Source organism: Pteropus vampyrus, unplaced genomic scaffold (genome assembly GCF_000151845.1).
Source record: "Pteropus vampyrus isolate Shadow unplaced genomic scaffold, Pvam_2.0 Scaffold19, whole genome shotgun sequence".
Classification (NCBI taxonomy): Eukaryota; Metazoa; Chordata; class Mammalia; order Chiroptera; family Pteropodidae; genus Pteropus; species Pteropus vampyrus.
The window spans coordinates 6,870,002-6,883,970 of NW_011888800.1; the positions used below are offsets into that span (position 1 = coordinate 6,870,002).

The window sequence follows — 13,969 nt, forward strand, 5'->3', positions numbered from 1 at the left end:
CCCCAACTCTGGCCATTGTCATTTAAAAACAAATCTCAGCTGATCTGATAGGAAAAGCTTAGACTCTATTGTTGTTTTATTTTGCATCTTTGATTATTAATGAGGTTGAACAATTTCACCATATTATTATTACCCTTTTGCATGTGTGTGTGTGTATGTGTGTGTGCATTTTCTATTAATGTATAGAGCCTACCACATAGAAGGTGCTTAATAATTAAATCTTGAATAAATACTTTTGCCAATTTTTCTTTGGGTATTGTATCCAAGACTAACAGCTGTCGGTTTAAATCTGTTCTCTTCTTTCATAATTGTATGGCAGCCTCCTTTGCAGTTAGATGGGTCTTTAGGTCTAAAGCTCTCTCTGATAGAATGTGAGCCAAAATACTGTAAGCCATTTAAGGATCTAACTCTTAAGACAGCAGGTGAACCTCCTCCCATTTTCCCCCTTCTTTTAAGATATTTCTGCAAACCAGCACTGACCATGCAAATGAGGACAAAGCATGAAGACAGCAGAGAAACAAGATGAAAGAAACCCGAGACCTTAAGTATTTGTGTAGAACAGACATGAATTCAAACACTTATGTAAGAGAGAGGTGAATTTATATCTTATTTGAGCCACTGCATTTTGGGGTCTCTGTTACAGCAGTGTGTACTACTCTAACCAAAATAAGCAATATTATTTGGTCAGAGGATTTATGGCCCAACCAGTGAACATCTACAATTAGCCCCTAGGGATGGCCAGCCTGTTCCCATAAAGATGAAGCACGAGGGAGGGGAGGAGATCAGGAGGTCAGTTTCAGTGACACTGGATTTTGAGATCACCCAGTTCAGTTTCTTTGCGGTCAGTAAACGCGAATGATGAACCACATTTGCTTACATTGCCTTCAAGATTGCCTTCCAGGAAAGAGTATGCACCAATCAATCTATCACCTAGACACCTTGGCAGAAATGTTCCTAAATATTAAGTTTATCAATACATTTTTTGGTTTTTAAGAATAAGAGAAAGATGGAGAGAGAATCAACAAGCTTTGGTGACTGGTTCAAACCAGAACATGCTTACCGAGAACACTTGGCTTATCTAGAACTCAGATACTGGAGCCCAGAAGAGGACAAGAAGTCAGGCCAGACCGGAGGTAGGCACTGAAGCTCAATTAGATTATTCCTAGTAGAGCCCACCATTCCTGCTTCAGGGTACGTTTCATTGGTTCAGAAGTTCTGAATTAGGAAAAATGGTACCCAAGCTCCCCCCAAGAATTTGGAAAAGGTAAGTTCGAAGAGGGAGAGCTGCTTCATATCGGCACAAAAACAGTGACGAGACACTGATCCTATTCAAAGCAAACTTAAGTGAACCGGTGTAGCTATCAAAATCAATTAGTGTTGGGCACACGGCACTCGGCAGTCGCATAGCAATGGGCCTGAAAATCAGACCTTCACAAGAACCAGGCCCTCAGGAAAGATTAAGATATGTTCAGTATTGTCTGTTTAAGAAGTGACAGTTATAAAATCTCTCAATGAGAGTTCTAGCCAAGACAAATCCCAGCGCTTCAAAGTGTTAAATGTCAGCTCTCTGAAAGACTTAGCTATTCAAAGATTCCAGATAACAGTTTATGCCACCCCTTCCAAATCCACTGGGCTGAGGGGAAACAGGGGACAACCCAATGGAATTAATGTAGGGAGGAGGCTAGAGAACTAAAGAGTTAAATAAAGCTACATTCAGAAACTGCAATATGCTGATCAGCTCTGCAGCCAGGCCAGGAGGACATCTGCAGAAAAAGGTAGCTTTCTGCTGGGATTGCTAACCACTTATGTCCCACACCTGTGCAGAGGAAACAAGAAAAACAGTTTTCAAGTGGTGCTCTACATAAAATAAAATTATTCATACTCCATGGCTAAAACCATAGGGAACCTATGGATTAAAGGCTGGGAACTGCCAGCAGGAGTTTTTTCAGGCTACACATCCTGCTACATATTTTTACCTTTTCACAATATATACTTTTCGCCTTCCCCACTGTATGTCCATATCAAAGGAAATAGGTAAACGAAGTCCTTACACTGTAACTCACAGGAACTAAAGAAGGATATATAAAGTGAATTCCCCAAACAGTCGGGCCCCTCTCGGTGTCTCTCTCTCAGTCCCTTTCACTGCCTTTACTCTCAGTACTCTACTCGTGTCTCTCACTGCCCCGCTCACTCTCTGCCTCTGAGAGACCACACTCTGACTGTGGAGTGTTAACCCTTTTCTAATAAACTTTCCTTTTGATTCTAACTTTGGCCTGTGTATTGAAGTCTTTCCACACTCTCTGCCAAAGGATTCTCCTTTTCTCTTGGTGCAGGGCTTGGTCTCCCCTAACTTGGAGAAATTTGCCCTGTCCTGCATCAAAATTGCTACCCTCACCCGGCCCTCCCTCCTCCCACCCCCTGCCCCTCCCAAAAACTGCCCTCCTCAGACATTCCCATGCAAGTGACATCATGAATTTCAAGGGTGTGTCAACAAAAATTCTCAAAGCTGAGGTGTGGAAGGAGGAGAGACTTTATTTAGCTTAACAGTTTGCAAACTCAGGAAACAGTCTCAGGTGGAAACTGAAGAATGCGCTCCACCTAGACAAAGGGGAGGCTGCCTTTTATAGAGGAATTTCTGCCCAGGTTCCTTAATGGTCCAATTATATGCAACTGAAGTATCAAAATTCATAGTTCTGATTTGTACAAGTTGTGCGGTTCTGATTGGTTGGCATTGTGCATTCTGACTGGTCACTGTGGAGCAGTTCTGATTGGTCAGGGCAAGTCTCAGTCAATAGGTAGAAAGAGGAAACCAGGAACTCCCATAAGGATTGTCATAGGCTACAGGAGGTTGAAAGCCTAGTTTATGGCTTTCCCCTGAAATGCTGGCTGTGTGAGAGGCCTCTATCAGAAATGGCTGCTAGACTCTTGTTATAAATTTGTGGCCAGTTAACCATGAGAAGTCCTTTTTGGCAGATATAGTCCATCTCTAGGTTCACAGGTGTGAAGAATGGAGCTGCCCAGGGTCTTCCAGGAGATATCTCACCTAGGAAATGAGAAGGGAGCCCCTTCTCCCTTCTCTGGTAGTAGAAACAGCTGCAGATGGGCCTGATTAAGGGTAGGTTTTGTGGTTGTATGCTTGTGGCTGTAAAGAGAGTGAGACATTCTCCCAGAGAGCTGCTCTGGAGGGCCATCAGCTGGCTGGGGGAGCTTAGAAAACTCCCCACCAGCTTCTTTGACTCTCTGTGCCCCTGCTTCCTTTTTCCATTCAGATGCTGCTGTAGCCTAATCCTCAGTCCAGATCAGACCCAGAGAGGCCCTTGGGGCCAGGCATTCACTCTTGAGTTTTGGGTCTTAAGACAACAAAATCTCATGGGCAGGCAGATGCCTTTCTTAGAACCATTTATTACCATAGAGCAAGTACCTGAGCACATGGTTTCAAATAGCCAGATGCCCTGCTTTCTCTAGAACAGATCCTGTCCTCTGTGCCTTTCTGAAGGTGCATCAGGAAGATGGCTGAATTGGGCAGCCAGCACTGACCATGGTTGCCTCCCAAACTGCACAGCTCCAGCACACTCCAGCAGTCTCAGAGAAGCATGAGTGAGCAGCCAAATTTCTCCATGTCTCCTAGAAGGGCTTAGGACTTCGGTGAGAAAGACTAACTCCGAGGAAGCCGGCAGTCATGATAAGAGGACATATGCAGCAGAGAATACTGAGTCCAGGGAATGCAGACCCTCCAATATATGCCAACGATTAGACTACCTATCGGTGGAGGCCATATAGGACAGAGGGGCGGCAGCAGATCAGAGACCTTTTTTCATACCTATCATATCCAGCAGAGGTGCTGATGCAGGACGGGGCAGATTCCACTGAGTCAGCGGGGGGAGACCAAGCCCTGCACTGAGAGAGAAGAGGGTTCTTGGTGGAGAACATAGAAAGAATTCAAACAAATGCCAAAGTTAGAGTCAAAAGGAAAGTTTATTAAAGAAGGGGAAAAGCAAAGGCTAGAGAAAACAAACACAAAAACCCAAGAGGCAAAAAAGCCCGAGTATGGTGTGGGGGTTGGTGGAGGATCCAGTTTATATATCATTCTTTAGTTTCTGTGATTTACAGTTTAAAGACTTTGTTTACCCATTCCCTTTGATATGAACATACAGTGAGGAAAGATAGGGTATGCAGTGTGAAAACCCAAGGCTATGTAGCATGAAAAGCCTGCTGGCAGTTTCCAGCATTTAATCTATAGGTTCCCCATGGTTTTAGCCACAGGGAACGAACGATTTTATTTTACATAGAGCACCACTTAAAAGACGTTTTCCTGTTTTCCCTTCACAGTGTGGAGAAATGGGTGGTTAGAAATCTCAGCAGAAATCTTCCTTTTTTTTTCAGGTTTCCTCCTGGCCTGGCTGCAGGGCTGATCAGCATATCACAGTTTCTGAATATAGCTTGATTTAACATTTTAGTTCTCTTGCCTCCTCCTTACATTAGTGCTACCCAGGGGAGAAAGGTGCTGGAGAAATCATGAATTGACAGTTTTAAAATGAGAGAGAGAGAGACAGAGAGAGAGAGAGAGAGAGAGATGCGCATATGGGACTGGATTTTCCTGAATATGCTGGGATTTCATTTTCTGCCATCAGGTGGATTAAGACGAACAGCAGATAAATAAAGTTGTATTTCCTGCGCAGGCCTGCCTGGCTAGGGTGGGGGGCAGGGCATACAGAGATCAGAGTTTACTCTGACTGGCAGGGCTGGAGGTCCCTAAGAACTTGTTATTCCAGGTGTGGTCCAGAACTAGCAGCAAGGCAATTATCTGAGATGTCAGGTTTCATCCTAGATCTTCTGAAACATAATCTGCATTTGAAGATCCCAAGGTGATTTATATGCATATTAAAGTTTGTGAAACATTGCTTTAAGAGATGATTCAGGTTTCAATTTTTTTTTCTTACAGCTTAACTCCACACAAAATTTTTACCTAGCAGTAAAAGCAAGCAGAGCTGCTCTGTTCCATTTGAGACTCACACCCCTTTAAGCTCATCACTCACAGCAGCCCTTGAGGTACACACCTAAGCATCTAGAAAACTCCAGAGACCAGCAAAAAAGCCACAAATCTTGCCCAAGCTCCTATTTAACATTTAAGGCAGCTAAGATCCGTTTCTAATAGCATGTAGTCTGTTGTAAAGAACACAGGTGAAAGTGTGTAGACTGTACCTGCAAACCAGCAGTGAGGCTCTATGGATGGAAACCGCTGGTAGATGCCAGGGCAAGGATGTACAGAGAAATCCAGCTCCACAGTGCCCCCACCTCCTGCCCAGTCCAACCATCAGGACCAGACAGACCCAAGCAAGTCCAGAGAGTCCTGCGTGCTTCAATAAAGCTCTAGGCTGGAAATTGCGATAGTAAGACCCTGTATTTCCAGGGCTGCTCATACAGATCCACAATCTTAAAATCTACTTACTTAGGACTCCCAGAGCTGGCTCATGTGGCAAGGTGACCCTGGCTGAAGGGACAGCCCTCACTGTAATGCAGACCAGACCTGCACTCTAGGGCTGGGCTTCTAGGCTTCCTGAGGCATGCTTCTTTTAGCAAGGTGGTAACTCTCCCCAGATTTTTTCCATGTTAAGGGACTGGTTCCCTGGGTTCATAGGTAAGAGCTAGCTCACTTACATGGGAGATAGACAAGTCTTTAGAAAGATAGGGCATGAATCATAAGTTCAGACTGCACTCAAGTTGTTAATGAGCTTGAAGCCTTCACATTTAAGATTCAAGTCTCATCCCTCTACCCTCAGGGAGGGAGAGGTGAGGAGGGCCATTAAGAGTGTAAGTACCCCTCATTGTGAAATGTTAACTGTTTCCTCAGGGATTGGATTGAAAATGAGTAGAAAAGAAGTATGGTAGCATGCTCTGGGACAGATATGAAAGGAGGGCTCTGACCCCAAATTTATACCCTTTTCAGGAGAGCCTATTCACATCTGGGTAGAGCTGTGCTAGGATCTCAGTTGTCAGATCCCCAGAGAGGCAGCCACCACTGACTGACCTTTAGCAGGCTCTAGCAGTAACGTCACTGGGGGCCTTGCTCAGTAATAACAACTGGAAAGGACCCATCACAGTGGGTTTATTGACCAGAAGCTGCCGTGGTGACAACAGGGCAGGGTTAATTGGGAAACTGACACTGGTTTGTTCTGTGTAAGGCCTCAGTCAAGTTTACCAGCAAGAAAAACAAGACCCAGTGTATCTGACAGTGCTACTTCAGATCAACAAAATGAGAATGTTGACCCTGTGACTGGATGAGCAGCAGCTGCCCAGGAGCCCGCCTACCCTGAACAAGGGTATACAGAGCCAAGGCTCAGGTCACACTGCTAGCACTCTTGGGAACAGCACGAGCCCTGCTCAGAGGTGACGCAAGAGCCTATCAGTGTTTTAGCTCAGAGAAACACCAACCGCTAGTCCAGTCTGGGAATTCACGTTTTCCAACCGATCAAAGAGCCAAGTTTTCAAAGCCTGTATGTCTTTGGAATCCCTAGCAAAATATCTCTGCTTTTCTTCATGGTTCTTACAACTAACTTTGAGAACACTGAGTTCCTCTCAGTTTGTTTGTACAAGAGGTCCTCAAATAATATTTTGTTATAAGGTCGATGATAAGGTATCTATCTGATTTGTATGTTCTCCCCATGTCTGCTTAGGTCTTCTCTGGGTACTCTGGTTTCCTCCCATATCCCAAAGACATGCATGTTAGATGTACTGGCATGTCTACTATCCCAGTCTGAGAGCATGAGTGCTCCTATGTTCAGGGTTGGGTCCCCTCTTGTACCCTGAGCTACTGGGACAGGCTCTGGCTACCCAAGACCCTGAACTGGAATAAGTGAGTTGGAAAATAATCATCTTACATGTTTTTATAAATCTTTATTAAATGTATATATAGCTCACATTTATTTCGATGTTTAATATTAGAAGTATTTTGAGTCTTTATTTAGAAGTTTTGTGACATTTTTGTGACCAGAAATATGCCAAAAGAACTTAACTCTTGTTTATATCAATTAGTATATGGTAAAATTTTTCCTTATACTCATTTCACTTAAAGTTACAGTTCCCAAGAACCTATCAACAACATCAAGTGAGGACTTACTGTATTTCCATTGGCTTAACTGATCTTGTGTACTGGAACAGCCATTTGCAGTTCCAGTACACTAGATCAGTTAAGCCAATGGAAATACAGTAAGTCCTGGCTGGCTTCTGGGGTTCATATACATGTATTTGTACATATATCAGTTTTAGAAACTGGGACCAGAAAGTTCCTATCAGTTGGAGCCTTTGCACACTGCCAGGATAACCTCTCACTTGTGGTTAGGAGAAAGAGCCTGTCAGTATTACTACTATGTAACTGTCTGATGGTGGACCAGGCCAAGCTGCCTACGTTTAAGTCCTAGAGTCTAAGTCCTGAGTCATAATGAGCCCACACCGTGAGGGCCTTGGCCTTGGCTTGCCAGGCATTTGGTCAAGCTTCCTCTCTGATGGACAGAGGCAAATTCCTAAACCCAATTAAGGATGCTACTGAGGAAACACACAGAAACATCCTCATCCCACTGACCACCTGCCCTCTCTGACCACAAGAATGATGCGGGGGCTGTCTTCCCTTTACCCTACCATTCATCCCACCAAGAGCCCTATATACCTCCAAGGAGAGGCAGCTGCAAAGACCACAGACACCTCAATTTACATAAAATTATCTCACTCCATTTTATTTAAGATTTTTTTTTCTCCAGTTAGTAAAAGAAAGATGTGTCTCTCTTTATACATATGTACAAGTTCAGTTATAAAAATAGACAGCACATTCAAAGAGAAAAAAGGCTTGGCATTTTTCTGATTCCCTCTAAATAGCATCTGTACACAGGAGTCTGGGTTTGGGTAGGGAAATCTTAATGATTTAAATTAAGTGACTCCCCTACCATCCTTACTCCAAAAAAAGTTTAAAAAATCAATCTATTTAAACTCAATTCCGCGATTTTCAGGTGTGCAAATTAGAGGCTGGCCCGCCCGGAAGCACCTGCTCCACCAGGGACATCAGGCTAGGGGCAGGCAGAAACACCTCCCATGCAAACACCACCCCTTTGCCTCTCTTGGAGGGAAGCCAGCTCAAGCTGGTGGGGCTGGGGCTGGGAGGGTCGGTGCTGAGCTTGCCCTCTCTCTATCCTCTCCTCTTCACTCCTGCTGTCCCTTCCTTTCTCAGTGCAATACAGACAGTGCATACAGCCAAGCAGGGGGCTGAAGGGCAAGGGTGGGGAGACTGTGCATTCAGGAAGGGCAAGGGAGTCTGTAAGAGGGGCAGTGAGGATGTCCTGCTGATTGAGGTGGCTCCTGGCCTCTTTACTGGCTTCTAGGAGTCCCAAGGTGGGAGCAGCTGTACTGTTGCTGGTGGGACCTGAAGGTTCTCTAGTGTGAACCATGCAGGACAGGGGAGGAAATGCTGGGAAAACGACTGCCTCCAGGCGTGTTTCCTCTAGTCTTCTGTCACCCTCACAAGCCACTACCTATTTCTGCAGTCCTTGCTCTCTTCAATGGTGACACTGACAAATGGGGTTTGGAGACCTGGGGAGCTGCCCAAAGACTGAGGATGCCAGATACATGATTTCCTCCCTTCCTAGCCCTATAGGAAATCCCAGCCCTAAGAGAAGTCTCCACCATAGAAGGCTCTTCACAGCACTTTGTGGAGCCTTTGCAAGGGACATGGCCAGAGCTGAAGAGTAGAATGGGGACAGAGATAGTGTGCCTGATCATCTACATGGGGTCTATGTCAGGCCCTTCCCCAGTACAAGGTTTAAGATGTGGCTATCAAGTTCATCTGAGATGCTGTGGGGCTGATCCCTGTCTATGGGCCTTCTTCCTATAGGCAACCCCAGAGCTTTCCTCTTTAGACACAGGTGATAAAAGTGCTCACCAAAAACCTGACTGTCCTTCCCTCGCTGCAACTGGTCATCTCTTCCCTCTGACCTGGGATGTAAGATGTTGCACTGGGCAAGCCATCCAAAGACCATTTGCAGGCTAGGACTCTAGCCCCTGGTTTGGTTGAAGGAAGCTGGGGGGGCCCAGGTGGTTACCGTCCTCCAGAGGGATTGGTGCTTTTACCCTGTTTTCTGACCAGAGAGTCTGGGGCTAGGCTGCTGGTCAAGTGGAGGCTCTTGGGAGTCCCAGGAACGTTATTTCCTTTGCTCAAAGGGGAACTCAAGGGAGAAGAGGCGCTTGAAGGTCCAAAGTCAGCAAGGCCGGCAGGCCGAACAAGGGATGTCTGCAGAGGACTACTGGCAGAGATTCCTGTGGGGATGAAGACAGAGACAAGAAGAAGGTGAACATCAGTCCTGTCTGAGCTGCCTTGGCACCTGATCTTGGTTATTGGAGTCTGGGCTGGCAGTGAGGTCATGGGGGAACCCTCCCTGTCAACCTCTTAGCACATTTGCTTGCTCTTCCTATCAACTGTCTTTTCAGTAAAAGGGATGCATTTTTAAGAGAAATACAACACTTACTCAGCCCTCTCTACATTACCTCATCCACAAGGAGTAAGAAATCACCTTGGCTCTCAAAGACAGAGCATATGTTACATGTAGGGAAGCCAAGGGTGAGGGAAGAGCTGTAGCTTTCTAGGCACTAATATATTTTCTTATACATTCCTTCTTTCTACTTGAGACACCATTTGTGATTAGCTGCTTCTTAATTTCAGAAGATGTCCTCTACTCCCCAGTCTAGCCAGAGGGCACAAGGCTGCCCACTCTTTCCAGCACCTATACTCATGCAGTTCTTTTGCTGTATGTGGCCACCCCTGTTCTCCAAGCCCTGCCACTTCAAGGACCAGTTCAAATCTCCCATCTTCAGTGATGGCTTCCTGTGCAAAAGTGAACTCTTTTTTCTTGTATAAGCCAAATCCATTTATATTTGATAATAAGTTGTCCACTACGATGCTTCAATTGTTTGTATACTGGTTTTACTCTTAAAAAAATTGTAAATACTTGGTGTGGTAAGCAGACACATGTCTCTTTTCATCCACAGTGGAACTGCAGGTAATCTCTGAAGCAGTTATTTCTCTTGTTTTCTATTCCTAGTTATCAAGCACTGTTGATTTTTCTTGTCGCACTCTACCCACTGTTGTCTCCTTAGCCTCTCCTGCCCCTCCTCAGTCCTGGTCTCCAGGAGAAAGCCTGATGAGTATCATGCCCTGCTTATCTGTGGGTGAGACTCTGCCATGGTGGTCTTGATTACTGTTTTCCAAAAATGTAATGAGGGTTAAGCAGCACTGGCCTAGACTATTATCTTCACATTTGTTAAATGAACAAATAAATAAAAGCTGAAATTCCTATGGTAAGAGAAAGGGGAGGTGAACTAACACTTATTGAGCACTTTCTAGTCAATAATGCCCTTACTTGCTATAACAACCCCATGAGCTAAATACTAAGCCCATGTTTTAAATGTGGAGAGAGTTCTGTAAACAGGAGTACCCCTTCTACCACTCTCAGATGTCCTACGTTTCATTGCTACAACTATCCTCCACTTGTCATGGTCACAACAGCCACCTCAAACAACGGCCCCTTGTCATACACCTGATAAGCAATTGCTCATCAAGTCATGCCATGTCTTTCCAACCTTAACTCCAGTGCGTCTCTTCAGCACAGCCTGACTGATCTGCTCAGTGACTTTCCAATATGCCTTGGTCATTGCCGCTTCTCTGCTGCCAGTCCAAATCCTTCATCATCCTTCTCCTTCTTTTCAAATTACAGTCTGGGCACTTTGTCATAAGGTCCCTGGTTCCTCCTTCTGATCTACAACTACAACTAAGGTCTCCAATCCGCATTTTTTTCACTCAATACATACTGCCTTGTAATTGCTGTTAAACATATTCCACATACAGCTGTCCTTTCTCACTTCTATTATAAACTTAAGAGCAGGATCCTTGTGTTATACTCCTATTTACATAGCAGGTGCTTAATATCTAAGGTGATGAATCACATAGCTCGTTAAATGTTAACTATGCTAGCCTGGACTATTGAAATGTAACTACTGAAATATGGGTCTCGGGGAAAAAAAATCAGTTCTCAAAGCAGGGAAAACCCTGATGGTTTAAAGCAGCAGAGTTAAAAAATTCAGCTTGCTCTCTTCATAGTTACTTCCACCTTGAAGGCGGCACTGTACTAAGTAAGTCCCAAGGACAAGGGGGAGGATCGGGACTGCTCATTGCAGAAGCAGAACCCAACATGGACTCTGGGAAGGAGCTTCCTGGCCTGGGGGTATCCTACCTGGCAAAATGCTCAACAGACTCTCCAGACTATCCCTGACCAGAATAAAGCCTGCAGCCCTGCAGGGGCCTCTGTACCTTTAGACACGTTGTACCCGTATGCAGCATAGGCAGCTGCGGAGGCTGCTGCAGCCCCTGCTTTGGCTCCTGCCATTGCGGCAGCACTGCCCGCAGTGGACTTCCGGCTCCGGCCTTTCCCTGCTCCTTTGGCTGTGCTTCCTGAACCTTTAGGGCGGCCTCGGCTTCGGGCTGAGTGACCACGTCCTGCGGTTGGCATTTCCTGAATGGAAATTCCTGTGGGAACAAATGGGCCAAGAGGGGAAAAAAGTCAATCTCTTCATATGTTAACAGAATCTTCCCCTCACAGGGAAGGCTGGCTCTAAGGGTGTTTGTTTCAGGACTTCCAGGGAAGTCTATGTCCCCATTTTAATGGCTGGGTCATGGATCACACAATGTTAGTAAGAATTCTAAATGGTTCCTGACTCCTCAAGCTGCTTTCTTTCTAGAAGAGTGGTTCCATTATTCCTGAATTTCTTCTCTAAATGAGAACATAACAAAATGAACTCCCAAGGACTGGCTACCTGAGATCCACCTGCACGCTTCAATGTGCTCCTGCCTTGGACGGCCAATTTTTACTCCCAAGTTTTAAACCTAGAAATACCTCAAGAAACTGCAGCAACACTGAGTCCAAGAACAAAGTGAGGAAAGACCCATCAAAGCTAACTAACTTTAATTAAAAACTAGCAAAAAAAGAGGGTGAAACGTGAAAGATTGGGATATCTAGAAAACAAAGAAGTTTGAAATTTTTGTGAAGTTCTTAGTTTGCTTTCCCTAAATCTTCCTTTTCCCTTTTCACTTAATAGCGCTAATGAAAGAATGAGTGTAAAAAGTCTTTTTGCTCCACTCCACTCTTCTTTAAAAAAAAATAGAAAATGCGATTAACCTAGAAGGAATCAGGATCTCACCCACCACCAAACTAATGCTTTTGAGGCAATGGACCAGGCCCAAGTTGTATGTAATTTCTAGAATTACTTACCATTCACAGTGTCCGAGACAGATCCCGTTATGGAAGCGGGGGAGTTAGTGGCTCGAGACTGAGGGGCCGAAGAGGCTGGGTCATCCACGATGACCAGCATGTCACTGCTGCTCTCATCAGGGGGAATGGAACCAGTGTGCAGCTCACTGCTGATGGAGATCTAGAGGAGGAAGGGTCGAGATCACCACTACTCATGCCCACAGCCAAATGGCCCTGTACCTATATGAGGGCGTGCTTCTCAGGTCTTGCCACTATTTCCCTCTCCTGCCTGGCTTCACTCCTGAGGGTTAGATTCCCTGCTCTGGCTCCAAAGAAGCCAGCCTGTCCTCAATTGGAATGTGCAACCCCCTTCTACAAGGCAGGAGGACTCCAGGAGAAACAAAAGCTACAAGGTTAAGATAGTCCCACTGCTGCGATAAAGGAGCCTCACCTCACTGAAAGGGCTGGGCATGGCCGAGTCCACGCTAATGAAGGAGTCGTCCCCGTCAGCAGAGAGGTTGGAGTTATCAGCCGAGGGAACAAATGGGATCACCAAGTTCATACCCTCCTTTCTCCTTTTCCCATCCAATTCATCTTCCTTTTTCTTCTGGGAACATATAAATCAAGAAGTATGGATAAAGTATGAGGATAGGCACCAAAAGAAGAGTAGGTTGGAGAAGAAAGTGATGACAGAAATTTGACTCTTTGTGAACTTTCAGGTTTCATTTTTCAATTACTGTATTTTTAAGGAAGAAAAAACTCCTCAGGAAAGAGGAAAGGGATGGCTTTATAAGAGTTTATGTATATTCTACCATAATAACACAGAGTTGAAAAGTAAACCAGTCACAATGAACCAAAGCTGCACTGAGCCTAATCCTCATGGGGCAAAGTGTGTAGCCAGCTTCTGGCACGTCCAAGCTGTAGCATTTATCAGGGGTTGAATTAATGCGGTCCCACAAGGAAGACCAAATTTTCTGCACATCTGTTTTTACTCTGTCTTCTTTTTATTATGCATAAGGGTAATGAATGCTCTTATCATATCCAAGCAATAATGATGGGTTTTTGCCATTGTTTGGTCATTATTTCCTCAACTTACATGTAAATGCTTTTAAGGGCTGAGTGACTGAGCTATACCAAGCAATTCTAGAACCAAGTTCAGTAGGTTAGGGACCTAGATTAGGGATCTAGAATCACAGAATGTGCTTGGAAAATTCTGGGAATCACATCCACCCACGGTACCTAACTGCATTTGTTTCTACACCTATATTAGGGTTAATATGGTAGTCTACGTGTAGTTTGTATTATCATTGGATACATATCTGAAATTTCTATGCTCGTGGTAGAGATGGCGTCTGATGTAACCTCAGTAGACTCTACAATGTCCTGTATTAGAAAACTACCTTTTCTTCTTTGATATTGTTTCTGAATGTTAAAACTATTTCATTTCTAAATAGTAGTAAGTAATGGGTTGCAGATTTGAGGATGGAGTCATGACAGAGAACCTGAGGAACCGAGTAGAGATGGCAGCTCAAGCTAAGAAGAACATAATCCTTCGTTCCTGGGAGTTTTCAGCTTTGGAACTATAGTGTATACCAGGAGCATTCTTGAAGCTAGAAATAGTTCTGCTTAGCAGAAGGTACTATCAGGGGTGTGGATTTTACATTAGGACTATCTAGTGTATCTAC

The 13,969-nt window shown here is 44.8% G+C and overlaps 1 protein-coding gene across 3 annotated transcripts in view; it reads right to left on the reverse strand.

The window, feature by feature from the left end:
* Positions 1 to 7,703: 7,703 nt before the first annotated feature.
* The window catches only part of INO80 (INO80 complex subunit), a 105,603-nt gene continuing 99,337 nt past the window's right edge, over positions 7,704 to 13,969 (reverse strand). The window contains exons 33-36 of one of the 3 annotated variants that reach the window (XM_011354935.2): positions 12,736 to 12,888; positions 12,306 to 12,465; positions 11,348 to 11,563; positions 7,704 to 9,300 (exon numbers count right to left, since the gene is read on the reverse strand). In XM_011354935.2, coding sequence (XP_011353237.1) covers positions 9,083 to 9,300; positions 11,348 to 11,563; positions 12,306 to 12,465; positions 12,736 to 12,888 — 747 coding nt within the window. In that variant the 3' untranslated portion in view covers positions 7,704 to 9,082. Of the gene's footprint in view, positions 9,301 to 11,347; positions 11,564 to 12,305; positions 12,466 to 12,735; positions 12,892 to 13,969 lie in introns of all 3 variants that reach the window. The other 2 variants (XM_023527767.1, XM_011354934.2) reach the window with 2 other exon arrangements.